This window comes from Gadus morhua, chromosome 5 (assembly GCF_902167405.1).
Source record: "Gadus morhua chromosome 5, gadMor3.0, whole genome shotgun sequence".
Lineage (NCBI taxonomy): Eukaryota > Metazoa > Chordata > Actinopteri > Gadiformes > Gadidae > Gadus > Gadus morhua.
Window position 1 is genome coordinate 1938463 of NC_044052.1, and position 27875 is coordinate 1966337.

At 43.6% G+C, this 27875-nt stretch overlaps 1 protein-coding gene across 4 annotated transcripts in view; it reads right to left on the reverse strand.

Moving 5' to 3' along the window:
- gart (phosphoribosylglycinamide formyltransferase) overlaps positions 1–27875 on the reverse strand; it is an 82702-nt gene that overhangs the window by 31178 nt on the left and 23649 nt on the right. The window contains exons 2-14 of one of the 4 annotated variants that reach the window (XM_030356149.1): positions 27731–27831; positions 24847–24884; positions 24103–24267; positions 23816–23911; positions 12805–12979; positions 12203–12314; positions 11577–11645; positions 8721–8846; positions 5581–5668; positions 5097–5182; positions 2766–2934; positions 2277–2508; positions 859–953 (exon numbers count right to left, since the gene is read on the reverse strand). In XM_030356149.1, coding sequence (XP_030212009.1) covers positions 859–953; positions 2277–2508; positions 2766–2934; positions 5097–5182; positions 5581–5668; positions 8721–8846; positions 11577–11645; positions 12203–12314; positions 12805–12979; positions 23816–23911; positions 24103–24247 — 1393 coding nt within the window. In that variant the 5' untranslated portion in view covers positions 24248–24267; positions 24847–24884; positions 27731–27831. Of the gene's footprint in view, positions 1–858; positions 954–2276; positions 2509–2765; positions 2935–5096; positions 5183–5580; positions 5669–8720; positions 8847–11576; positions 11646–12202; positions 12315–12804; positions 12980–23815; positions 23912–24102; positions 24298–24846; positions 24885–27730; positions 27836–27875 lie in introns of those variants that run through there. The other 3 variants (XM_030356151.1, XM_030356150.1, XM_030356148.1) reach the window with 3 other exon arrangements.

Consider the following 27875-nt stretch of genomic DNA (forward strand, 5'->3'; position numbering starts at 1 on the left):
TGATAAAATGAACGACCTGCCGTTGCGTTGTCGACGTGAGAAATTGTCTCTTCACTACTTTAATCAGAATTTTTATTGACAGAACGTCTTACCTGGGAGAGTTTGTCAACGGTGGGTGTTTAAAAAACAGACGGAAGGGGGGAGGGGGGGATATCAATATTGCAAGACATTGCGGGATGCGGGAATCAATCTAGCAGTTGTCTTTCAACGTCCGCGTGCGCGTGTGTGCGTGCAGTGTGTTTCTGCGGGTACATGTGTGAGTGTTTGCATGTGTGTGCAGTGTGTGTATGCGGTGTCCTGCGCTGCTTTTGTCTTGAAACATCTGCGTCAACGCGCTCGTGTATGTTTGTATGCGTGTGTGTGTATGTGCGTGCGTGCGTGCAGTGTATGTGTGCGTGCGTTGTATGTGTGTGTGCGCACGTGCTGTGTGTGTTTGTGTTAGCTAGCTGCAGGCTGCTTGGCACACGCGCAAGTAAGCTGTCCAACTGGCCTGCTAGTATATAGTAGCAAGATAAACTGGGATTCTTCCGGTTTACAAAACTGGACAATGTTGAAACATTGTCCGTTTAATTATAATTTTAATAGTGGACAAGCCTAAGTTCAACATGGCTTCAGCCTGAGCATTACAAGGCTTCAGTCTAGGCTTAACAATGCTTCATCCTAGGCTTTACAAGGCTTAGCAAGGCTTCAGACTAATCTTAGCAAGGCTCAAGCCATGGCTTAACCAAGCATAACCAGGCATATACTGAGGCCTAAACAGGCTTACGCCGAGAACTAACCAGGATTAAGCAGAGACCCTACAAGGCTTAAGCCTTGGCCTAAGCAGGCTTAAGAAGTGTGTCAAGGTAATGAGGTTACCAGCGCGGGCGGTGGCTTTGGCCAGAGGTTTTATCATGTCCACCAGTCTGTTCCCAGCAGCAATGTCCACGCCACTGTCCTTGTAGGTCAGCCCCCTGTCAGGTAGAGAGACACAGGACATATAAATAACATCATTTAAATGTAGGGCATTAAACAGAAGCTTTTATCCAAAGAGAATTAAAAAAAGTACACTTGTCAGAAGAAAGAGAAACAACAATATATCGCTGTCGGTACAGTAAGGATATTCCTAGAAACAAGTGACAAGCACTAATAATCGCCTGGTTAATCCATTCCCTGTGTACAAAAAAGATAGCTTGGGTAAGACACTACACGATACCAAGTACTATTTTTGGTGCCAGGACATACAAACATACAATAAGTGCATACATTTAAGTGCCAGGATGTGAACAAATACAATAAGTGCGTAAGAGGGGTGTATTTAGGAGATTAAGGGAGGAGAAGGGGTGGTGGGGGTTGAGGAGGGAAGCTATGCAGAGTCAAGGTGAACTCTTAAGTGAGTCTTGAGTCTCTTGCGGAAGCTGTCGAGAGACTCTGCAGTCCGAACATCGGAAGGGAGCTCGTTCCACCATCCCTTTTCTTATTGGTCAGTCCTGTCAATACATCACAGCTCTCTCCCAACAGGTACAAATCACTCCCTCCTTATAGGTCAGTCCTCAGTCGTCATATCATTTTTTTCTCCTTATAAGTGACTTCGCCATCAGAGAGACACAGAGGAAGACAACATAGAGGGCTATTTCTCTCCTTATTCGTCATCATCTATTAGAGAGAAATGACCGATCAGCATTTCAAATCTCTCTAAAGTCTGTCTAGCAATGATCTCTATTGTATTCCAACACAGCAAGAATGCAACTTTAAGTTGAATTCATATGTATTCAATCAACCATTTAGGTATTGTTAACACAAACAGGACAACATGGATGTTAGTGAAGAGGTGTTTATTAACGTTTTAGACAGTTAAAAAAATACACAAAAACCTGATTGAGGGACCCAGACAGACCAGTAAAAACAATGAAGTGCAGGTTTAAACTAAACCAGAAGCCAAACTATTACTAGTCACATCTTTTTATAGGGCCCCCATTATGCCGCCAGGTTTGCGTGTGATCAGCCATTACAAGCCTTTTGAAAATCTACCCTTCCCTGTGCCCTAGTGACATCACAAGTGGGTGTGTCCACCTAGACGTACGCTGCCCTTCGTACATCTAGGTGGACACGCCCACTTGTGATGTCACTAAAACACAGGAAAACGCACATTTCCAAAATGGCCTCGTAACACCCCCTGGTGTTACAACCCTTTAAAGACAGAGTGTGAATCCTAAAGGCGTCCTAAAAAATGCCTGCTAGTTTAGAAACGTTTCGTGTTTCTTGATGCCGACTTCTGCCTCTGCGGTCACACACACCTGCGTTGTCCGAGGTACGCGATGGCGTGGTGTCCGATATCGCGACGGTACACCGCGCCGGGGAAGACCACTGCCGCCACGCCCTGATTGGCCGCCTGCAGCGCTTCCTCCAGGGACGGCCGCACGGCCGTGACGGTGAGGACACGCCCCCCGCTGGAGGTCATGCCCCCGGCCTTTAGGGCAGTGCCGGCATGAAAAACCTGCACGTCCATCGCCTCCACCTGGGACAGCCCTGGGGAGGACACACACACACACACACACACACACACACACACACACACACACACACACACACACACACACACACACACACACACACACACACACACACACACACACACACACACACACACACGGCAATTGGTTCCATTTTATTCATTCTTAAATTGTGAATTATTTTATAAAAAAATAATTAACTCAAAAGGATCCTAAAGCGGAAAACGGACATTCCCATGACAACGAACACTGCTTAAAGCTATAAATAAGTACCTGTGATCTGGACACCCTTCTCGTACGTGCCCGGGTAGCCGGCGCTGGCCATCACCACGGTGACCGCAGAGCTTTCCTGGTGCCACACGGGGGCGTGGGAGGCGAGCGTCCCATCCAGCGTGTGGAGCAGCACCTCGTACAGGTCACCCTTCAGCAGGGGCATTAGGACCTGGGGGAGGAAAGAGGAACGGCTCCTTGGATTTCTTTCCTTCTTTTGTAAAATGTAGGAATACAAATAAATACAATACAAAACAAGGCCTTTACAGTTTTTTATGTGGGGAAACAACAAAAAAGGATTTAGAGATGATATATAAATTAGAGCTGTCAGTTAAACGCGTTATTAACGGCGTTAACTCAAAGCAAATTTAACGGCGTTAAATTTTTTATCGCGCGATTAACGCAATTATTTTATTTAAAAAAAAAAAAAAAAATTTTTTTTTTTTTTTTTTCCTTGGGCTCAAAACAAAGAATCAGTAGCCTGACAGCTATGTTCAAATGACATTTGTTCAAAGCAGTCGTTTAATTGCACTATAGGCTCTTTTTTTGTATCGTCCTGTTTTGATCAGTGTATATGCCAATGTTGTTATCAATAAAAAATCCTTTGCACAAGGCAAGCCGATGCACTTCACCATGTTGATAAGAGAATTAAAATGAGAAGAATTATGGGACAAAAAAAATCAAGGGATATTTAGCATAGAAAAATAATTTGCGATTAATCGCGATTAATTAGAGTTAACTATGACATTAATGCGATTAATCACGATTCAATATTTTAATCGCTTGACAGCTCTAATATAAATGTATTGGACCAATGGACAATAACACACACACTGTCGTCCTCAGATTCAAGACCTTATTTGCAGAGGGACAAAAGCACGAGATTCCTTGTGCGTTTGTTATTCTGCGAATAAAGTTATGTGTGTGCATATGGAAATCTGTGTGAATGCCTATACTAATGTCGTTGCCTTATGTCCACATAAAAATGTAAATATAAATAAATATATTGACATGAACGAAAAAATGTCTGCAGAATCTTTGGGGGAAATGACAACAATGATTCAGAGAATATTTTGGAAAACACAACTACTCCTTTCTACTACTTTCAGTTGGATTCATTGAAGCCGCCTGGTCAACCTCTGACAATTCAACACATCGTAAACAATTATTTTTTCAAACCAATGAACAAATCTACACACTTGTATCTTCAATAATATCCAAAATAAATTTTGATGGCTTACTTTTTTCAGAATCACAGCTTTAGTTTCTTACCAGCATAGTTTTCAGTTGCTCTCATTGATTTCTTTGCCAGAGCGTGTGGACGTTCATGCACACACGCACACGCAATAGCTCCGCCACATAGCCGCGTTTATGGACACTTCTGATCCGATTAGAAGTGGAAGAACAGCTCATTCAGAATAAAAAAATTGCATATACACGCCTCAATCAGAATACAATTCCCTGATCGGAATAGAATTCTATGTCCCGGTAACTTATCAACCCCAGCGTGTCCAGTTGCTAAGCGACGTCAACGTCTTTGGCGGACAATTTCTCTGCTGATGAACACTACGAATGGTAATTGTAAAAAGACACACCGTGTGAAGATATTGTTTTGTTTTGGCAAGGAGCCTCGTAATAAGCGGGATAATGCATAATATAATGTATCCTTACATAGTATAAATCAAGACCAACATAACGGTTGTGCGGGAGACATACGGACATACGCTTACCACTTTTGTAAATTCCATATATACACAGTACATACGGATTGCATGGTAGGTATAGATCTATTCCGTTTAGAAATCTAATCGGATCAGAAGTGTCCATGTTAACGCGGCTTAGACACATACGCAATGGCTCCACCACACACACACACACACACACACACACACACACACACACACACACACACACACACACACACACACACACACACACACACACACACACACACACACACACACACACACACACACACACACACACGCGCGACCATCAGTTTTTCAGGATGAGATGCAGCGGAGTGTGATGTCATTTCACCGTGCGAGCAGACCGGTGGGGAGGTTTCGAGCCCCTCCCCTCTCATAGCAGTGAGGGAATACGTCAGGTCGGCGCTACAGAGTGCGTTTCACCTGTGCCAGTTAACTTCAATTACAATTTGCGGGGCTTTTTAAGCTGTAAAATTAGCCGCCACACCACAGCGCTGTTTTTCTGAAAAAAATGAACACCTTTTCATCTGCAACTTGAGACGATCGACGATGGAATCCATCCATCGTCGATAGTCGATAGAATCGACTATCGGCGCATCCTCAACGTACACTGTCTCAAACACACCTGACATTCCGGGTCTCCAAAGCGGCAGTTGAACTCCAGCACCCTCAGGCCGTCCTTGGTGAGCATGAGGCCAGCATAGAGCACGCCTATCAATCAAACAGCAGCAGGAAAAACCAACGAAGAAGAAGGCGACACAAGATCAACCAACGAAGAAGAAGAAGACAACACAAGATCCACCAGCGAAGAAGAAGAAGATGACACAAGATCCACAAACAAAGAATAAGAAGACGATAAACCAATGAAGAAGACGACACAAGATCAACCATTTTCAGATACATCGCTCATTATAATGTTTTTTAGGCTTAAGAGACTTAAAAAGTATCAAAAAGTTGCTGTGGCTCATAAAACGCCCACCTCATTCCCAGAACACTTTTTAAATAGTGTTTGATTCCCGTAGCAGGGGGTTTAATGGCGCTGAAAGAAAAAATGTAAAACAAATCTGTGTCTGGTCTAGAACTCTGCTGTGCTGCGGTTCAGCACCTACCTATGTACGGAGCTCCCTCTGCCTTCATGCCGTCGATGGTCTTCTGCAGCACCTTCACCTTGATCTGTTCCAGCAGCTCCTGGCTTACCTGGTACACAGCAGAGAGCAAGAAGAAAGATGAACCATAGATCAGTTTCTGTTGTCCGGTAATTACCGGTCATTGACCGGAAAAAAACGAGGAGGACCGAAAAATCTAAATGTCTCCGGTCAGAATGACCAATGCAAATAATTTTCTGCACAATTTGAATTGTGTTTAAATATGCTACAGTGGTCATTTGTTTAGACAATTCATGTTAAACAATGAGGGTTTCGATTGATCCGACCCGGTCCGCCGATATTTCCCACCACTATCCTTGAGCCGGGCCTTTGATAGAGCGTTTGTGTTGTTTTTTTAGGGTTAATTATTGGCCTAATCAGAGGAGAAATCTATTCCATAAACAGAAATATTATAGGCCTCTATTACACGGGTCTTCTCAATGCCGTGGAACGCTCCTTTCACTTGCAGACTATACGAATAAATTGTAAAAAGACACCATGTGAAGTAATTTTTTTCGTTTTGGCAAGTAGCCGTGTAATAAGCAGGATTATGTATAGAACGTCGCCAGTCATTATCGAAAATAAGCACCTTCAGGGCGAACCTTTTCGCCCCGTCTGGGCTTATTTTCCCGATAGCGTTCCATACATTATTCCTTACAAACAGCGCCCTCCATAATTATTGGCGCCCCTGGTTAAGATGTGTTCTTTAGCTTCTAATAAATTCATTTTTTTTCAAAATAATATAGGACCACAATGAAAGAAAGTGTGTGAAATCCAGCCTTTAATTGAAGTGCATTTATTCAGTAGGAAAAAAATCCCACATTAAGAAATAATTATTTAACATCAAATCATGTATGCCACAATTATTAGCACCCCTGATGTTAATATTTTGTACAACCCCCATTTGCCAACAAAACAGCACCTTATCTTCTCCTATAATGTTTCACAAGATGGGAGAAAACAGTAAGAGGGATCTTTGACCATTCCTCTTCGCACAATCTCTCTAAATCATCCAGCCACCTGGGTCCTCTCTTCTGCACTCTCCACTTCAGCTCACCCCACAGGTTTTCAATGGGGTTGAGGACTGGGGACTGAGATGGCCAAGGGAGGAGCTTGATTCTGTGTCTGGTGAACCATTTCGGGTAGATTTGGCCGTATGGTCACTATCTTGCTGAAAGACCAAGTGACGACCCATCTTCAGCTTTCGGGAAGAGGCCACCAGATTTTGATTTAAAATGTCCGGGTATTTCAACGCGTTCATGATGCCATTCACCCTAACAAGGTTCCCAGGGCCTTTGGAAGAGAAAAGCCCCACAGCATCACCGATCCTCCCCTCTACTTCACAGTGGGCATGAGGTGCTTTTCTGCATACTCATCTTTTGTGTTCCGTCAGACCCACTTAGAGTGTTTGTTGCCAAAAAGCTCTATCTTTGTCTCATCTGACCAAAGCACACGGTCCCAGTTGAAGGTCATGTACCGCTTAGCGAACTCCAGGCGTTTGCGTTTATGATTTTGAGTGAGAAAAGGTTTTTTCCGTGCATGCCTCCCAAACAGCCTGTTGGCATGTAGATAGCACCTGATGGTTGTTTTGGAGACTTCGTGACCCTAAGATGCTACCATTCCTTGCAATTCTGTGACAGTGAGCTTTGGAGATTTTTTTATTTCCCTTACCATCCTCCGCACTGAGTGGTGGCAAAATGAACTTTTGCCACCACGTCCTCGTCCAGGCTTGTTTACCACTGTTGTTTTAAACTTCTAGACGATTCCTCTGACTGATATTTGAAGCTTGACACACATCTGCCTTACTTGAACGGTGTGTTCCTTTGTCTTTCCCATGTTGAAGAGAAATGGCCTCTGTTGCACGTCATATTTATACCCCAGGGAAACAGGAAGTTATGAATTACTAATAAAATGTTCCTACTGATCAAATTTGTAAACTACTGTAGAAATGACAGAAATACTTTAATAACATTTATTTCCTAGGAATTGCTAGGGGTGCCAATAATTGTGGAACAGGTGATTTTATGAAGAATAATTATTTCTTAGTCAGGGATTTTTTTTTCACTTAAAATTCACTTGAGTTGAAGGTTACATTATTCTACAATGTTCAGTCTGAGATTATGCTTCTGCAATAAAGAAATAATTTATTTTAAGGCTTTTAACACATCTTAACCAGGGGTGCCAATAATTATGGAGGGTGCTGTATATATTTAGCAGAGTAGGCCTAAGTAACAAATGTGTACAAAGTTACACATGTATTAAAAGTCGGGTTGAAATCGGGCTCGGGCTCATAATTACAGTTAACGTGTCGGGCCAGGCCGGGCTCCATTTTCTGAGGCCGATCTAAGCTCTAATAAAGACTGCTCAGCGAAGCCGCCTTGGGGAAGGAAGAGTCACGAGGCTTATGCGAGCAGCAGAGACACTCTCGATACATTTGACTTTAAGTCAGCAGCGGCACGCTTCACAGCTGCCAAATATCGAATGATATTAAAGATATAAAATAAAAACGTCCAGTTCACAAGTCCGTCACCAATTTTTTCTAGCGGAAACACGGCCATAGATGTATTATATTAATTAACTGTGATGGCCCATATTATAATGAATTTGTCAAAAAAAAAAGGTAGCCTAGGTATTATTATAAAATAGAATGCAGATGCTTAACCTCATTTCAATGGACTCCACACAGAATGGCCACCGTTTGATTTAATAGATTATCATAACGTAATCACCGTTAATAACCCATTTTATAATTAATTTGGCAAAAAAGAGGTAAAAAGTAAATAATAACGCAGATGCACCACGTTGCATGTCAAACTGACTCCAGAGAGACTGGCCACTGTTCGCTTCAATAGATGCATTATATTAATAACATTAATTACCGTAGTAGCCGATATTACATTGAACTATTTCATTATATAGCCCGCTTCAAAACTTCACCAACATGCATATCAATTGAATAAATAATCAAATACAAGATGTCGGAAAAATAACAAAAAATAAAAACAATTTCCGATATTTTTTTTCGTAACTATTAATGCTCCTAATCCGCGTTTGCGGGATGAGTACTCATTTACACATTTTCACCCCTAGCCTGGACATGGTACCTGTGGTGTGGGGCAGTAGGCCCCCATGCCCCCGGTGTTGGGGCCCAAGTCGCCATCTTGGAGCCGCTTGTGGTCCTGTGCCGGTGGCATGGGGGCCACACTGGAGCCGTCGCTGAAGCACAAACACTGAGGGGGAGGGGGGAGGGGGAGGGCACCGCAGACCATTAGTTTTCAAGAGGTTGATGGAATGTTAAGAAGTACATGTGGTGGACAGGCAACATGTATTGAACAGAAACCTATTTTCTGCATGTGTTCCTTATTTTACATCCAAATCTAAAAATAAAAAAATAGAGCTTAATGCACTAATGAAATGATGCTCTTCCCCATTGCGTTTTAGGCTGCGATAGCCTCGCACAACTGGTTAGCAGTTGTCAGATTTCTGATTTCATGTGATACCTTTTGCTCCATACTTAAAACTATACTATCCCCCCCCCCCCATCTAGGGCCCTATGAAATCCTTTTAATTTTTTTCCAAATTCCGTTTTTTTTTTTCCAAATTCCGTTTTTTCCGTTTTAATTTTCATGAATTCCGTTTTAGCACTTAAAGCTATTAAAATCAGAAGAACAAGTGTCAAATAAGTGCAAACGAATAACATTTTATCAGATAGAAGACTACATTTATTAAAACATCACAACATTGCACTGTTTTTAGTGCTTCAAATAAAAACAACATGACATAAATATTAAAGTGCTTATAAACTTTTTTTATAAACTCAAATTGTTGTTTGAAGGGGCGTGCCCTGGCTACGGCGTTCATTGTTTTTTTATATGGATTTTGGACTTCAAGTGGTCATCGCACGTATCTTTGCGTTTTCAATCGATTGTAGGTTGACATATTCTACAAAACAGCTGATCAACAGAGTGATAGAAGTGTTTTGGATATTGTTCGGCTCAGAATTTGGGGTTAGAACCGAATTACGGGCGCTTAAACTTCTTCTTCGGCTTCTTGTTAGGAGCGGGACCTATTATTTGCGTGGTGGACCGGGGATTTTTTTTTAACATTGTTGTGGGAGTGACTGCTAAACATTCAGTGACGTTAATGTCACCCGTGTGGTTTCCCTTTTCCCTCGAAACCGAATTTCACCAAAATAATGGCGAATTCCACTGCATTCCGCTGCATATTGTCAGTAGGTGCGTTTCCATCCCCCTGAATTTATGCAACTTTGAGTATCGAATCAGTAAACTCCGATGGAAACACCAAAATTTGCATAAAAATCCTCTAATTCGCAAAAAGGTTTATCCGCTCGCTTGAGGTGGTTTTTGAGAAATGCGAAAGAGAGTAAATTCGCAAAATGGGAGATGGAAACACACTTTTCGAAACAGCTGTGACGTAGCGAACTTTGAACACACAGGACTGACAGTCTTTCAGATTTCCGCATAACAACCGGCCATAGCAACCCTGCCGACATCAATGTGTAACGTCATCACTAGGGATGGGAATCGAGAACCGGTTCTTGTTCAGAACCGGTGCCGAGTAAAGCGATTCCTTGGAATCATTAGCAAGCCTGCTTAACGATTCCGCTTATCGGTTCCGGTCGCGGCAAATGCGTCATGACGTCACACACACGCTGCTTTGTTTTGCTTCAGAACGCCGCAAACATGGCGCCGCCGAGGAAGAAGCGCATTGTGCGTTCAAACCAAACGCGTAGGGGCGACAAGATCCCATACAAAGTGAACATAGAGACGCGTATCGGACGAATTTTTCGCGAGAGAAAACCGGCGACAAGTTTTTGTCGTGATGACAGCCAATCAGTGTTCAACAGCGTGACAACTGAGTGACATGTGTAACGTAACAGCCAATCAGCATTCAACCGTCAAACTCAGTGCAGTGCAGTCCGGGGTGAACTGCAGCAAGGAGGAGTGATTGTTGCAGTTTGCGACTCCCGGAGCTCTATATATAATAGTATATAATATAATATAATTGTATACATAATATCACGGCCAACAGCTCTGTGCGCCTCCGGATGGCCGTAGCGTGGGGAGCTCTCATAGGGATTGGGCTTCTCGGGGTTTGTTTACCGGCGTTGCTATGGTTTCCGGTCTTGTGTGTTCGAACCGTTTATTAGGTAGGCCCATCTAATAAATCTCTGTCTAATCAATACTTCATTTTGTTTATGTCAGTTGAATTTTGTTACAAGTTGAATGCAAATGAGCACTGTTAGCATTGCAAAAGGCACAAGCTCTTACTTGACTGTTTTCAGTCTGTGTTTTTAGTTTTATGGCACATAATGATGGCATTTTGGCTTAAAAAACCAAACATATATTTTTTTGTCTAGACCAATTGATTTGAAAATGTACAATTTCCTAATACTAGACGCACTTCTGATCAGATATTAACGAGCTATAATACAAACAAACACATTTGTACTTATTTTCTCACCCAATGAGAATCGATAAGAGAATCGATAAGGAATCGGATCGATAAGCAGAATCAGAATCGTGAAATTGTTATCAATTCCCATCCCTAGTCATCACCCTATTCCGCTCCAACCACTTGATGGAAACGCACCTAATTCGAATTACTTTTTTGCGAACTTTCTAAAGAATCGCATCACCTTTTAGATGGAAACGCAGCTAATGTGACGTGTGATGTGCCTTGTCCCTGTTACATGTTATATGTGCTGAAGAACAGGAACCTGCTGGAAATCAGTTATTTTACTAAAACAGGCCCGTTTTAAATTGTAACTTTGTTACTTTTAATACTTTCCTGCTTAATAAAAAAATAATAATAATTATCAGTAGATTCCGTTTTTATTGTCAGATTCCGTGATTTCGTCCGCGTTTTCGTTATCGCGGAATTCATAGGACCCTACCCATCTACGTTAAACCCCTCCAAAAAAAAAAAGCGTTACTTACCGAAACTTCCTCTCCCTCTAGAAGTTCCTCCACCACCACCGTCTCTCCAGCCGAACCGAACGCTTTCTCCTGCGAGCCAAACGTAGACGGGCATTACAACACCAATAATATAAAACAAATAGAGTTCCACATTCAAAATGCAAATGAATAATGGGAATTTGTTGAACAGGATACGCCCACCAGGACTTAAGTCCCATCAGTCCCATCCTGGGGTTTTTAACCGCTCCTTTTTAGTATTGCTTTTTTAGCTCCTTTAGTGTTTCAACAATAAGAAACAGCAAGAGAAACAGCAATATATCTCTGTTGGTACAGTAAGGAAGTTCATAGAAACAAGTGCCAAGCACTTACAATCGCTAGATTAACCCATTCCCTGTAGACATCAAAGATAGCTAGGATAAGATGCTACACGATGCCAAGTAGTATTCTTAAGTGGCAGGACGTACAATAATAGAATAAGTGTGTACATTAAGTGCCAGGACGTACAACATACAATAAGTGAGTACATTAAGTGCCAGGAGGCCGGCATACAATAAGTGCATAAGAGCGGTGTTTGATCAGGACTCCAAATCGAAAAGACGGCTCTTTCTCAACAAGTTATGTCACAACATCTCAAAACATTCCAGAACCTTCATAATGTCCTTCACCGCCGCGCAGGCCTCGTCCTGATTGGCCGCCACAATCACACCCTTTCCCGCCGCCAGACCGCTGGCCTTCACCACCAGCGCCGGAAAGCTAGCTCTGCGGATGCACAACAACATCGACAAACACCATCAAACACGAGTCACAGATCAGGATAATTGCTTTTAAAGGGCGTCTATTATACCACCAGGTGTGAGTGATTAGCCCATACAAGCCGTTTGAAAATCTCCCTCTTCGTGTGCCTTAGTGATATCACAAGTGGGAGAGGGAGTCACGACGATGAATGCAACAGTGTTAGTTTTCAGGCAAACGTTGCAATGTCAACATGTAGTCATGGGGGTGGCATTAGGTCAGTGGGTAGAGCGAGGTTGACTTGCAACCGGAAGCTTGCTAGTTGGATCCCCAGCGCCTCATCCTAACTACTCCTGACAGGCTGGCTGTCGCCCTGCGGGTTGCCTCCGCCGTTGGTGTTTGAACCTGTGTTTGAACCGTTGTTAGTTGCTTTGGAAAAAAGCATCTGCTAAATGCCCTAAAAGTAAATATAAATATAACTATGTAGGCATGGCGGGGGGAGGGGGTCTCCACTCACGTCCGGATGTAGTCGCAGGCCAGCTGGGGGTCCGTGAAGGAGCCCCAGCGAGCCGTGGGGATGCCGTGGCGGTCCATGAAAGCCTTGGAGAAGCTCTTGCTGGCCTCCAACTGGGCGGCCCTGGCGGAGGGCCCGAAGCAGGCCACGCCCGCAGCCGTCAGGTCATCCACCATGCCTGGGGGAATCGAGTATTGATTATTGTTTGGATGAAAACAGGGGCCCGAGGCTCCAGAGGAAGCACTGGGCTCTCAAGGTCCTTGGGACAACAGAGGTTTTTGGGCCTAAAAACAGACTTTTTTCATTGTCTTACCCAAAGATAGGGTGGGTTATTCAAATTAGGGCCCGACCGATTCATCGGCCTCCCGTTTTAATCGGCCGATTATAGCCTTTTTGAAAATAATCGACATCTGCCAAAAAGACGCAGATTACAACCGATTTATTTATTTTATATTTTTTAAATGTTATTGCGCTTAGTATCCTGCAGATTGCGCTCCTACTCGCCTAGCTAACTAACAACTTTAGCTGGAGTAAAAAAGAGATTGAATTTTACCGTACAACATGAAAGCACGCTCGCTCAGGCAGATGCGCGCTCACCTCACCAATGTACACAAGACGCGTGGTTTGAGCATGTTGTGCCTGTTTTTCTTTAGGTCCCAGGCCATGTTAATTTGTTATACTGTAGACTCTAACGGTGAGACCATACTGCTCAGCACGCACGTGTTAGTCACTGCTCACGAGCGCAGCACATTGGGAGTTAGTTATTTATTTTACATTTTAAATTACACTAATTTTTGACTGTAAATGTATTCTAAAAAGGTTCTGCATTCAATTCACATATTCGTCAAGTGTTTAAAGTATATTTAAGGTATCAAAAACTATGTTTTATATGCTTTTTTTTTTTTTTTTTTAATCGGCCGATTAAATCGTAATCGTAATTTCTCTGAAAATAATCGGCATCGGCACTCAAAAATCAATATCGGTCGGGCCCTAATTCAAATGGAAAGCGAAAAGCACTTTCCCACATGGTTTCCCACTCTCTAGTGCAGTGGTTCTAAACTTTTTATACCACATAAAATATTTGTCTCCCCGAGTACCAGAATTATGACAGATAAATATATAAATTAAAACATACAGTAGCGTAGGCCTGCGGCCCTATTCAGCGACGCACATCTCATGCAGGAGGCACATTTATTCTTAAAAATAATAATATTTATTGTCAGCTGTACAAAGAGGTAGGACTAGACCAAAGACACGGAAACACCTACACATACACACACAGCAAGTGAGAACATGATCTCATGGTAAAAGTATTTCCAGTCGTACAGTGGCGGCTGGTGGTTTTTAAAGTGAGGGAGGAAGCGTGCTTGGTTACCATTGGCCTGCTTGCACTGTTAAGGGCTTTTTATGGTTCCACGTTCCCGCAACGCAAGGGGGTTACGGACCTCTTACGTCCTTGCGTACCCTCCTTGCGTCCACCGCAAGTGCCGGATGTCCACAAAAATCGTAACATTCAGTTGAGGAAACGCAGCAGCAAGTGCTGTGAATGGTCCGCTTACTAAAACCTGACGCAGAACCATAAACGTTCATGACTGCGTCGAAGCGTCTGCGTGGTCATTGCGCTGCGGGAATGTGGGACCATAAAAGGCCTTTAGTGGCGTATGGTGGCATAAGAATGTGGGACTCAAGTTGTTTTAGGGTGTTTTGGGGAACTACAAAATAGCAGGGAGGGATAATTATGTGAATTGATACAATCCACCAGTGACAGCATTGTACTTTGAAAGCTGGTGGGCAGCATGACTTGGACTACAAGGGCAGAAGGAAAGGATGCAAAGCCAATTAGCAAAGTCAGGTCTACTCTTGATTTGTAAAACTAAATAAAAAAATCTGGGCTTAGCATTGGGTCTATTTATGCCCTCAATGACTGAAGCTATTGGTTGTAATTTGGCTATGTTTATTTTCAGCAACAACACAATGAACAAAGTGATGCCATTTAAAATGCCTCATGCTCCGAATCATTCACTAGCATCTTTTCCACAATATCAAACAGAGATTTCAGAGTAACAAACAATTAAAAGAACAACAAGAACATTATTTCACAACTATTTGCATGGGCTGTAAGCCTAACACTGTTTGAGGCAAATGTGGATGTTAATGGATGTTCAGAATGTTGGTCATGGTGCTAAGCCAATTAAGATTGGGGGACTTCATTGATAGATCAAGTCAATCCTCCTCGCGGGCTCCGCATCCCGGCCGCAGGCTCCGCAGCCCGGCCGCAGGCTCCGCAGACCGGCCGCAGGCTCCGCAGACCGGCCACAGGGTCCGCAGACCGGCCGCAGGGTCCGCAGACCGGCCGCAGGGTCCGCAGACCGGCCGCGGTCCGCCCTGCCAGGCCACGGGCTACGGGAACGCCAATAAAACCGTACAGAGCCGCACTGTACCGTGACGAACAGTAGCGCACCACTCGGTGGAAACAAGGCATACAACTGAGCGGGGTCATTGGTTCTCGTAGCCTAGACTTGAGGGGACAACCCCTGCCTCAAGGCTGCTCCACAGCTCCCGCTTATCGGTTCATAGCGCAGCCATGCGCTATGAACAGACGTAGGCGGTATCAAGATCCCTTGGCTAGTCACACCCACTCAGGAGGACTTTCCTCCTCTCTCCCATTGAACCCCATGTTATTCACCGGCCGCCAACACTTTCGGGGAAATGAATGGGAGTCAATGAAGGCTGAGGGAGGAACGTCCTCCCTGAAGTGATGTCAATAGGAGATAGGGGTCGTACTGTGGGGATGACAGGGTTAACGTAGTTATGTGGGGATGAGCCATCCACAATGGCTGCCGTGAAGTCACACAGTTTGGCAGGTTCTGTGTGTGTGCTCCAAAAGCCAACTAAAAACCTCAAAATACATTGGCTTTCGCCATTTGCATGTACCTTTACTGTTTTTGCATGTTCTCTACTCTTGTGCCTAACACTTACATGAAAAATGGTGCCCAGCCAGCCAGGCTACAATCACAGCTAATTGGGCTAGAGCCACAGCCAGTCGGGCTACAACCGCAGCTAACTGGGCTACAATCTCAGCCATTCAGGCTACTACCACAGCTAACTGGGCTACAACCTCTGCCATTCAGGCTACAACCACAGCTAACTGGGCTACAACCTCAGCCAGTCAGGCTACTACCACAGCTAACTGGGCTACAACCTCTGCCATTCAGGCTACAACCACAGCTAACTGGGCTACAACCTCAGCCATTCAAGCTACAACCACAGCTAATTGGGCTAGAGCCACAGCCAGCCGGGCTACAGCCACAGCTAACTGGGCTACAACCACAGCTAGCAGGGCTACTTTCACAGCTGGCATTTCTACATCTACAGCTAGCAGGGCTACAACAACAGCCAGCCAGGCTGCAACCTCAGCTAGCCGGGCTATAGCAACAGTCAGCCGGGCTGCAAATACAGCCAGCCGGGCTGCAACAACAGCCAGCCTGGCTAGAGCAACAGCCAGACGGGCTGCAACCACAGCCAGCCGGGCTACAGCAACAGCCAGCCAGGCTGCAACCACAGCCAGCCAGGCTGCAACAACAGCCAGCCGGTCTACAACCACAGCCAGCCGGGCAACAGCCATCAACAGAAGGTGGTGACGAGTCGCTGCCTGTCTCAAGGACTACATTGATGCCATAGAACTATGGGAGTCGGGCCATGGATGACTGTCATCCAATTAGCACAGAACCTCGTGGGGCTGCAACGGATGTCAACAAAGGCGGCAAGAAACTGCTTAATCCAGCAATCACGAAAAAAAACGGAAAAGGAAAGTGTTTCAAACAGTTAATAATTCCAGAGTAATCTGGGACCCTCAAGCAAAGCCAAAAGGCATATTATGTGGACATTTAAACATGCGTAGCATTAAATCAAAAAGTGACCAAGTTCAACATCTTCTCAATGACTCTAATCTTGACTTTCTTTGCCTGTCTGAAACCTGGCTTCATAAATATTCATCCTCAGCAATTTTTTCTGCACCTGGTTATAATATATATAGAAGGGAAAGATTGGGCTCAAGGGGAAGGGGGGGTTTTGATCTATGCCAAATATATTGTTAATTGTAAAGAAATCCATGCATCAAATGAAAATGGACTTGAATTGATTTGTCTTGATATAACTTTGTCGCCACAAAGGTCATTTGTCCTCATTGTAATTTACAGACCCCCCTTATCAAATATTGACTTTTATGAAAAACTTGATAATTTATTGAAACAATGTAATTTTCAGAAAGAGGTGATCATCATGGGTGACTTAAATATAAACTGGGAGGATAAACATATAGGAAAAATCTGAAAAGGGTTATGGATGGGATAGATTTAAATACCATCTGTACACACATTGATTTAGTCTTTAGCAACAGACCAGAGAGAATTTTGAAATCATTCAATATGCTAACAGGACCGTCTGATCACAATCTGATTTCAGTGGCAAGGAAGCTGAATCTCAGAATCTCATAAAATTCCGAGGAATGAGCAACATAATTTTAAAACCTCAATGAGCTGCTATCGGGAAGTAATGTGGAACAAGATTGTTTGACATTTTCAAACAAAATACAAGCAATTATTAAACAATATACATGCAAGATTAAAAATAGGGCCAAAAAGAACAGTCACCCTTGGTTAAATTATACAATTTATAAACTGATGAAAGAGGGTGATCCTGCTCTAAAAAAATCAATCAAAACAAAACTTCAACATGATAAGTATCAATACACAACATTAAGAAACAAGGTAATGAGGGAAATCAGAAAAGCCAAGTCAAAAAAAATGTAATCAGGTCCGCTGCTCCCTATATGCAGAGTACGCAGGGCACCAAGTACCTGGGGGGCACCAAAAGGTTAACGCTTAACGCTCTTTTGGCTTGGCAAACGTCGTTTTTTCACCTGCTGTCTAGCAGCAACTAGTCGCGTTAGAAAAACTACAACACCATACCGGATTTGGCAACACCGGAAACCAAAACAACAAGTACGCCACACAAACTTGTTGGGGCAAGCACAGATACGGAGCGGGTGAAAAACTCCTTAAAAGTGTGTGTATGTGTGTTTGCGTGTCACTCTGTTTGAGCCTCCAGAGAGTTCAATGTTGTCATTAGCTGTTACGTCTTTCTGACCAATCGCAGTTCAAGGTCCACCTGGGCTGTACCACGTCGGGAGGGGCCGCTCAGTTACTCCCTTCTAGACAAAATCAACTTGGTTGCGACGTTGACAGTTTGTTAGTGTTGCGGTTGTGCTCAGTGCTGCAAGGAACTTTTATAAACGCAATATTGTTATCCCGCAGTTATCAGCCCGACAGCCCCGAAACATTAACGGCCCACCGGGAATACTCCCGACTCTCCCGATTCACCACTCCGCCACCGTGTGTGCGTGTGCGTGTGTGTGTGGGCGTTATTCGATAGCCTGGTAATGTGTATAGGCCTACGTACGGTAAGAATATTCATACTGGTTTAAATAATAAATGTTAGTATTTCCCATTTTTGCTGAGCAAGAGTTCTGTTCGAAAGTTCAGTGATTGAAACAAATAAAAGCCTGGGCTATTGAAGTTTTACGGTAGGCCTACCACTGTCATGCACCTACCCGAAGTCAAGTGGACTGGGTTGAATTTACTGCGGGTCTCTCTTCTTATATCCATCTTACCAAACATATTTTATTACTGTCATTCTCAACACTCTCTGATCTCACTAAAAGGCTAGCAGCACGAAATTAAGCAATATCTAGAATAGAAAAAAAAAAGTGATTAATCTCAAGTTAACTATGACATCAAAGTAAATATTACATAATTGAATTACAAAAATATGTAAATATGTTATGAAGAGGCCCACCGTTGTTTTTTCTTAATTGTATAACCTATCACTCAGGGCCGGCGCTCGTCCCCCCCCCCCCACTTGATAGCACATCGCGTACCACTGAACCATAGTTTGATAACCACTGCTCTAGTGTATTCGCCAATTTATTATATATTCTTTATATTATATATGTATAATTTTTTATATTGTATCTAGCTTTTCCTATACGGTTGCCGTCAAAGTAAAGACAAATAAAGTAATTGACCTGTGGACTTCTATTGAAGACATTTCCTAACTGTACGTCCACACCAGAAGCGAAACTTCATGAGCGGTCAAAGACGCTTTGGTCGCTCATGAAGTTTTGCTGCGAATATTTCTGTTCGCTTTGGTCGCTCATGACGTACAATTCAAAAGCCACTCTCGCTGAACTTGGCATTACTGAATCTGCCCTTTCCTGGTTCACAACCTACCTGACGAATCACACTTATCAGGTAACATGGAATGGCTCCTTGTCCAAACCTTGCGTGCTTGAAACTGGTGTCCCTCAAGGCTCTGTACTGGGGCCTCTTCTGTTCTCCCTCTATACCAGATCTCTGGGCTCTGTAATTACATCACACGGCTTCTCCTATCACTGCTATGCTGACGACACTCAGCTATTTCTCTTTCCCCTCATCTGACAAAGCCCTGATTGCAACACGCATATCTGACAGACATCAGCACTTGGATAACTGCCCATCACCTGAGGCTTAACCTCAACAAGACTGAACTCCTCCTAATGCCAGGGAAAGATTGCCCCTGGCTCGCTTCAAAATCTCAGCCCTAACCCTTGCTGTTGCGCGTTCACGCGCCGTGGAGCCATGTCCCAATACCATTTTAAAAGGTAGCTTAAGGGGTAGGGGGAGGGCTAACATCCCCTCAAAATTGAGATTTTCGATGGGCACCCTCAAAGCGCTTCAGTTGTGACTTGCTCCCACAATACCTTGCGAGAAAACGGAAAATCAAGAAATATCCTAGACAAGATGGAGGGCGAAAAGATGCGACAGGATTGGAAAAACCCAAATGCAAGTGTTTTCTCTGTAATTATTTTATTAATTATACTCTGCAGCCCGGCCGCGGGCTTCGAAGCCCGGCCGTGGACTCTCGGAAGATCGCGAAAGTCCGCGGCCGACTTTCGCGGAAGATTGCGAGGCCGACTTTCGCGGGCCGCCCGACCCCGGTTCTCGGCCGGGCTGCATATCATGTCGTATGATATCCAGATCTTCCATGTTCTAGTGACTCCAGGTTAAAAATAAGATTTATACTAATATATTATATTAGTAATATTCTATAAGTAATATTATATATACTAATATATTATATTAGTAATATTCTATAAGTATTATTATATATACTAATATATTATATTATATTAGTAATATTACATGGTTAATCAATGTATTTTTTGGCAGTACTATATTCTGTACATAGCTATTATATATTGTACATAACATATGGCCATATCAACCAGTTCTGGCATATAATTCCTAATTCCTTCTTATTCGTTTTCTTTCAGGACTTCGTTGAGTCCACTGCCACCAGCCCCCCCCCCCACCTCTCCCTCATGCTCCTCCACCCCAGGCACCTCTTCCACCACCCCAGACACCCCTTCCAAGAGGAGAGTGCCAGGGAGCAGGCGAGGCATGAGGAGAGCGAGGCAAAATTGGCGGAATGGTTGAGAAGATGTGATTCTCCACCATTCTCTCAAAAGCTGAGAGAGAGAGAGAGAGAGAGAGAGAGAGAGAGAGAGAGAGAGAGAGAGAGAGAGAGAGAGAGAGAGAGAGAGAGAGAGAGAGAGAGAGAGAGAGAGAGAGAGAGAGAGAGAGAGAGAGAGAGAGAGAGAGAGAGAGAGAGAGAGAGAGAGAGAGAGAGAGAGAGAGAGAGAGAGAGAGAGAGAGAGTTTTTAGGTGTGCGTGTATTTTTAGATGCGTGGTTCAGTGTTTCTTATTTAAATAAAGTGTTTCTTCTAAAGTGTTCTTGTTCATAACCGATTATTATCTAAGGGTGCACTCACACTAGGCCATCTGGCCGTGGCCGTGGCCTAACCATGCTCAAATCTGCCAGTGTGAGTGTGGCCAGGCCGGGCCAATTTGGCCACTTGGGAGAGGTGTGCTGCTACGGCACGGGCCGCTACAGTACAGATGCTAATGAGCCGACACGCGCACACGCACGGCTACGCAACCTGAGCTGGATGACGTATAGTCAATGCGACGACAACGGACATAATAAAGGCGACGAGCCTTCTTTGCCATTAAACGGTAAACATCGCGTCAAGCAGTTCAACTGTTGGTGTGTTCTCTGTGTTGTTGTCCATTGTTGTTAAAACTCTGACTGGCGGCAGACTTTATTATGGTCCATGCAGCGGACGCTTGGTGATGACGTGTTACGACATGATGACGTGTACAAGAGCCTTCCGTGGCCAGGCCACAGCTGCGACGGCCAACGGCCACGGCCAGATGGCCTAGTGTGAGTGCAGGCCAGAGAACAATGGGCCATTTGAGCACGGTTAGGTGTGAAAACGGCCAACGGCCACGGCCAGATGGCCTAGTGTGAGTGCACCCTAATACCACCTTAAACATGTAGCTAAGTGACTAAAAATAAACAAAATAAAGGTATATTACGAGGGACAAATAGTATTAATATATATATATTTTTTTAATACTTTATTTAAACATGCCAATTACAAAATATAAATACCATTTCAGGTTAAATATTTTTACAATGGGTCTTGCTCGTTGCCCGAGACAATGGCAGCCAGTCTGTCTCTTGTAACATTACCAGGGGTCTGGTTATCTGCTAGGGGGCACGGGGAGGCCATGATGACGTCACAGGGTAGGGTTGTCCCATTTGGTAGGGGATCGGTTAGGGGTAGCAATGAGGGGTAGCAATGAGGGGTAGCAATGAGGGTTAGGGTTGAGACAGTGAGCAAAGAAACGGGATTGGGCCTTACTGGTCATTGTTGACAACTTGTCTGCGTCTCCTTCTCCAACTGCCAGAAACCTTGTTGTGGTACTGGACAATCAGTTATGCTGCACCACAAACATCACTGCGGTGGCCCGATCCTGCAGATTTGCACAGATTTACAACATCCGCAGGATCCGGCCCTTCCTCACAAGGGGAGCAGCTCATCTTCTAGTCCAATCACTGGTCCTCTCCCGCCTTGACTACTGCAACTCGCTCCTGGCTGGACTCCCTGCCTCTACGATTAAACATTTGCAGCACATCCAGAATGCGGCAGCACACCTCGTGTACAACCTACCGAAATTCTCCCATGCAACCCCCCTCTTCCGGGACCTCCACTGGCTCCCTGTAGTAGCTCACATCAGATTCAAGATGATTGTACTGGCATACAAGGCAGTCGATGGAACTGCCCCTGCCTACCTCCAAGCTTTGGTAAAGCCACACACCCCAGCTCGATCCCTCCGCTCAACTACCTCAGCTGGACGTCTGGTACCGCCATTGCTAAGAGCAAGCAAAGGTCGATCAACCTTTCTCTGTTTAGGGACCTCAGTGGTGGAACGAGCTCCCTGCCAATGTCAGGATCGCAGAGTCTCTCACCAGCTTCCGCAAAAGACTCAAAAATCACCTGTTCAGAGTTTACCTCAACTCTGCATAGCTACCCAGCCCGCTCCGGCCACCATTGTATGTTGTACGTCCTGGCCCTTAATGTACGCACTTAATCTACATTGCACTTATTCATAGTACTTAATTGTGTAGCATCTGCAGTAGCTGCTATCATTGGTGTACACGGGTAGGGTTGAGCACCGAAACTCGGTTCCAGTAGGGAACCGGTTCCGACGTTAACGGTTGTAACGAGATCGAATAAGAACGCACATTTCGGTTCCTCATAACGGTGCCTGGCGTTTTTTAACGCCCCCTGCCCCGCCCCCATGGTGTTGCGGTGTCAACTTGCGTTAGTGCTGGCCGGGCCCTATACCGGTTCACACTGAATAACGGTGTGTATTTTCGTTAGGATATGATTTTTTTATATACCGCCATACCGGTGTATTTGATTACACAACGTTCGGAACGCAGTGCTGCGCGACACTGTTTCAGACGGGACCCTTTTCAATGTTGCGCTAAACACGCATGGTACGACTTTCTTTATAGGTCCATGACTTGGTATATATGTGTGTGTGTGTGTGTGTGTGTGTGTGTGTGTGTGTGTGTGTGTGTGTGTGTGTGTGTGTGTGTGTGTGTGTGTGTGTGTGTGTGTGTGTGTGTGTGTGTGTGGAGCGAATGTCATTTTAAAATAACAAACAAACTCAAAGCCGATGCATGCATCCAAAACTTTCTGTTCAAAACCAAATAAACAAATCAGTCGTTATTCGCTTCAAATAATTTTCTTTTCAAAACTTGGGAATTAATACAGCGCCGTACCGAGCGGTTGAAAACAATGTTGGCGTCTCCTGTGGCTGCCTTGCGCACCCGAGTTATATTACTTAATATGACTTTGGCAGTGAGTTGCGCCATGATGCGTGCCTGCCTACTTTCAGCGAGTATTTATATTATTTGTAATTATTTTTTTAAAAAGATATTTATCAGTCACAGCACTCACAGCAGCCTCTTCGGGTAAGTCGAGTAATTTAATGCCAACGGTAATCTTGCGTAGGCTAGCAAACACCGTTGCCATTCAACTCAGTGTCCGCTGACTTTCTGGTTAATGTGAAACTCATAACAAGTCGTGCATTTATGCAAGTGTGTGCGGTTTCGTTTTTTTAAGTACCGGTTTGAGAACCGTTTTAGCACCGGAACCGTTTGAAAAGTACCGAGTAGGCACCGGTATCGGATAAAACCCAAACGATACCCAACCCTATACACGGGGAATGGGTTAGCCTAGCGATTGTTAGTATATGCACTTGGTTCTATAAACATCTTTACTGTACTGACAGTGATATATTGTTCCACTTCTTATGACAAATGTACTCATTGTAAGTCGCTTTGGATAAAAGCGTCTGCTAAATGCCCTCAATGTAAATGTAAAATGTATGACAAGCCTTTTTCTTAGAATTACATTCCACAAAAACAGTGCCTAACCTTGCAGTTGATCCACAAAACCCTTGAATCTTCTTCCCACAAGACGGCAGGTTTTTGCGCCGAAAGCAGAACCTTAATAAAGTTGGATGGATTGAAGCTTAGAGACTAGAGCTGGACTTACCTGCTGCCAGGGGGACCTCGGGCCCAACCACCACCAGACCCACATTGTGATCCTTGCAGAACTGGGCCAAGATGGCGTGGTTGGTGACAGAGACCTCTGGGGGGACAGGAGCATGGTCGGGAAGAGAGTTCAAAAGGAGGATTAGTGTTGATTCAGCATCAGAGTCAATGAAGCACTCATCATTGGCATTTATTTTTAAATCCTTGAAGGGCATAGTCATCGATATCTTTACCGTGTGTGAGTGTGAGTGTGTGTGTGTGTGTGTGTGTGTGTGTGTGTGTGTGTACCAGAGTTGCGGATCTTGCCACAGTCAGCGGTGCCTGCGTTCCCGGGGGCAACCAACACTTGCTTGACGTGGGGCGACTGGGCAAGTTTCCAGGCCAGGGCGTGTTCCCGCCCCCCTCCACCAATCACCAGCACACACTCCGCCATGTCAGCCGCTGCACACAGGACTGACAGGTGCAGGAACCAATCAGGTCAGACTGCAAACCAACAGCAACATACAAAAAAAAAGGGCCTGAGTGTTCTAGGAAGGAGGGGGAGGTGTTATCCCCATGGTTACAATAGATACCCAGTCTGTAAATCCTTTGTAGTACAGTCGTTGTTTACAAGCAGGATAAAGAGCGATGTTGTGAATGAAATTTACTATTCGGTAAATGTTGCGTTTGCAATTGCCTTGCAGTTGTTTCTATGAACATCAAGTGTACCGATAGCGATAGTTCTCTTACTTCTGAAAAATGTACTTATTGTAAATCCAGTAGTGTACCGTGGGGTTTAAGTCAGGTCCTTCAGTTGTGACTTGAAAGAGTAAACTCAAAGACACTCTTATTTTATTAACGGTGACAAAATGGCATAGATACGAGGTTGACTATTCACAAAGCTATATAACCACGTTTAAAAACCACAACAAAAAAAACGCAGGGTTCACCACCCCTTTAATTTAAACTCACAATGTAGCAGCTGCTTATTGCAAGGGAAATTTGACCTAAATTAAAAACTGGACTCTAGACGGATTTTAAGGATTCACTGACCTTTGAGAAGACCGCAGCCACAGCAGCTAAAGGTCAGGCTAACAAAAAGGATGCATAGCATAAGAATAATTATTGATCTTCGAACCAAAGAAAACACAAAATATCATAATAATACTAAAAAATACATTAATGTTTTGTGCAAACAAAATGCACAATTATTTACTTAATTATATCAGTCAATTAAGACAGTTTTGGGATTTCACAGTTAAGGAATTAGACACAGTACTTTTCAACATGGTTTTCAGCTCTCTCGTGTATTAGCTATTCTATGTATTAATATGTGGTTTATATTATATGTAATTTATTCACATTGTATCTAGATATTCCTTAACAGTTGACGTCAAAGTAAAGACTAATTAAATCAAGTCATTGTACCGTAACGATGTTAATAGAAAATAGTACCGAGCACTTACAATCACAAGGTTAACCCATTCCCAGTATTCCACAGAGATAGCTAGGATAAGACACTACACAATGCTAAGTAATGCGTGCCACTTTCACAATTTTTTAATAAAACTAATTAAAAAAACATCAATGAAAAAGTCAACCTACATAAACCTTGTCTCTCTCTGCAGAGACCCCACTAACCAGGGGCCCATATCATCCCAAGTGTCTCATTTGCAAAGGACAAGGGCATTAATGGGGAGATCTCCTGAATGTCACAGGGCCGCGCTGTCTGGATAACGGCTTCCTTCTCAAGCCTATTCTCACTTTAATCATTCATCATTCTTTCTCTGCCCCTCTCTCGCATGACATTTTGGTAATGCTGCCTATAAAATACAATTTAGGCTATTTGTACAAGCAACAAGTTACTTCTGTCAATAAAACTCGCAGTACAATCATTATTTTACTGCAAACGTAGGCTACCATCTATTTCAGATAAAACCCTCTCACCCACATTGAGTAGCCAATGTATTTTTCATTCCCTCTCTAATTAGTTTAATCGTTTTCTTAACTGCAAAACGAAATGTTTACATTCAATTATTGCAAGACCTTTAGGTGATCTGCTTATTTGTTACGTCATTAAAGGGGACCTATTATGCTTTTCGACTTTTATGACCTTTAACGTTGTTATAACGATTGATAGTCATGTTCAGCCATACACAAAAAACAATGTAGATTTTCGGGAAACTCTTCCTCTCATCTGGCCGCTTTCTGCCTTCTCTGTCAACACTCGGTTTCGTCCTTCTCCACCCCCTTGCCCCCCTCCTGCCAACCCAACTCCGTTGAGTTTGGTTACCTTCCTTGAAGCGCGCGCGTGGGCAGATTTGACCAGGCATATGGGGGCGAGGCAGGAGTGCCTCTACGTAGATGATTTCCCGGAAATGTGAACAAGTGAATCACAAACGTTGTTCTGAGTGTTTAGCGCTCTGCACAGCCACCCCAGACTGTCAGCAGGGAATGCATGTACGTCATTATTTGACACTTTAGTATGGTTAAACATGACTATCAATCATTATAACAACTTTTATATGTCATAAAAGTCAAAATAGCATAATAGGTCCCCTTTAAGATGCAGGTTGTGACTGAAACACCCTTTAACTTCCTTTCGAAAATGTCACACACTTTATCGCACTGACCAGTGACAATGCTGATTAAGCAAGTCGACGAATGCAACAAACAAACATTTTAACAAAACAATATTTGGCATGATTTTAGTTTAAATAGAACATTTGTTCATGATTTATGTTTTTTATGTGTTAGGGTTAGTGTTTGAGAGAAACATAGGCCTGCAACTATTTAGCTACCAGAACACTCTTTACAATGATAGAAAGTAATCAATCACAAAGATGTAGACATAAGAAAAGATTAAAAAGGTATTGCCAGTGTTTTCCTTACCATCCACTGACCCACCAAGTCTTGTTCTGACCAATAATTTACAAAATGTAAGAGGTGACAGTTAACCCCGTGGAATCACCTGCAAGGACCTAAAAATTACTCAGAGGCTGGCTATTGATTATTAATCATGCATACAGTCATAGGGTTCAATTTCCTTGGGGAGATATGGGTTATGTCCACCTTAATAATAAAAATACCTTAATTTAAAAAACATAAAATTAGCAGAGGACTCTTAGTTAAAATAACTGCTAAAAGTTACTCATAGACGGAGCAATATCTCAAACAGAGGAGGGTCTTTAGCTTAAGCCCTAGGTCTTACATTTAAACACAGACACGTATCTGATCGCCACACTAAATGCCTGCCAGGCTTAACTGCAATATATTTTGATCAGCTGGAACCGGAATTTTCGGTTTTGCATTACGCAAATAAAATACATTTACATGCTCTCTCTCTCTGTGTGTGTGTGTGTGTGTGTGTGTGTGTGTGTGTGTGTGTGTGTGTGTGTGTGTGTGTGTGTGTGTGTGTGTGTGTGTGTGTGTGTGTGTGTGTGTGTGTGTGTGTGTGTCTATGTCTGTTCACTCGTTGATTGGATTCACTCACTCAATCACATGACTAACATCGCCTTCATTAAATTTTGAAACAAAAAAAAAAAGGTCTTTATGTCCCCCATGTAATTATTGCATCCACTGACATTTTACCAACATTGTATAAAACTAAACATATATCCGGATTGTGGAAGAATAAATCATAGATATCATATACTCCTTAGACCAATAAAACAAGGACATGCAGATTGACAAAAACGTAACGTTTTTTAGGACCAGTCTGCCTGTTTTGGTCGATTTGTTTTTTTCAGATTAACCACACACACACACACACACACACACACACACACACACACACACACACACACACACACACACACACACACACACACACACACTTTAAGAAGATCCCATTAAAGCACAAACATTTTAGAAAATAAAAGTATTAGTGAGTATTCTGAACGGGGCTTAAAGAAGTTTAAAGATACTCGTTTCTCACCTGGGATGTTAGGACTCTTTTGATGTAAGAGAGGCGAAAGGTCCGGGGATGAGTCACGAGCGGTCAGCCAGATGTGAGGTCTGCTCCTCCTCGCGCTACTGTATGGCGAGTGGATAGTGCCAGGATTCCCTGGAGAAGGATATCA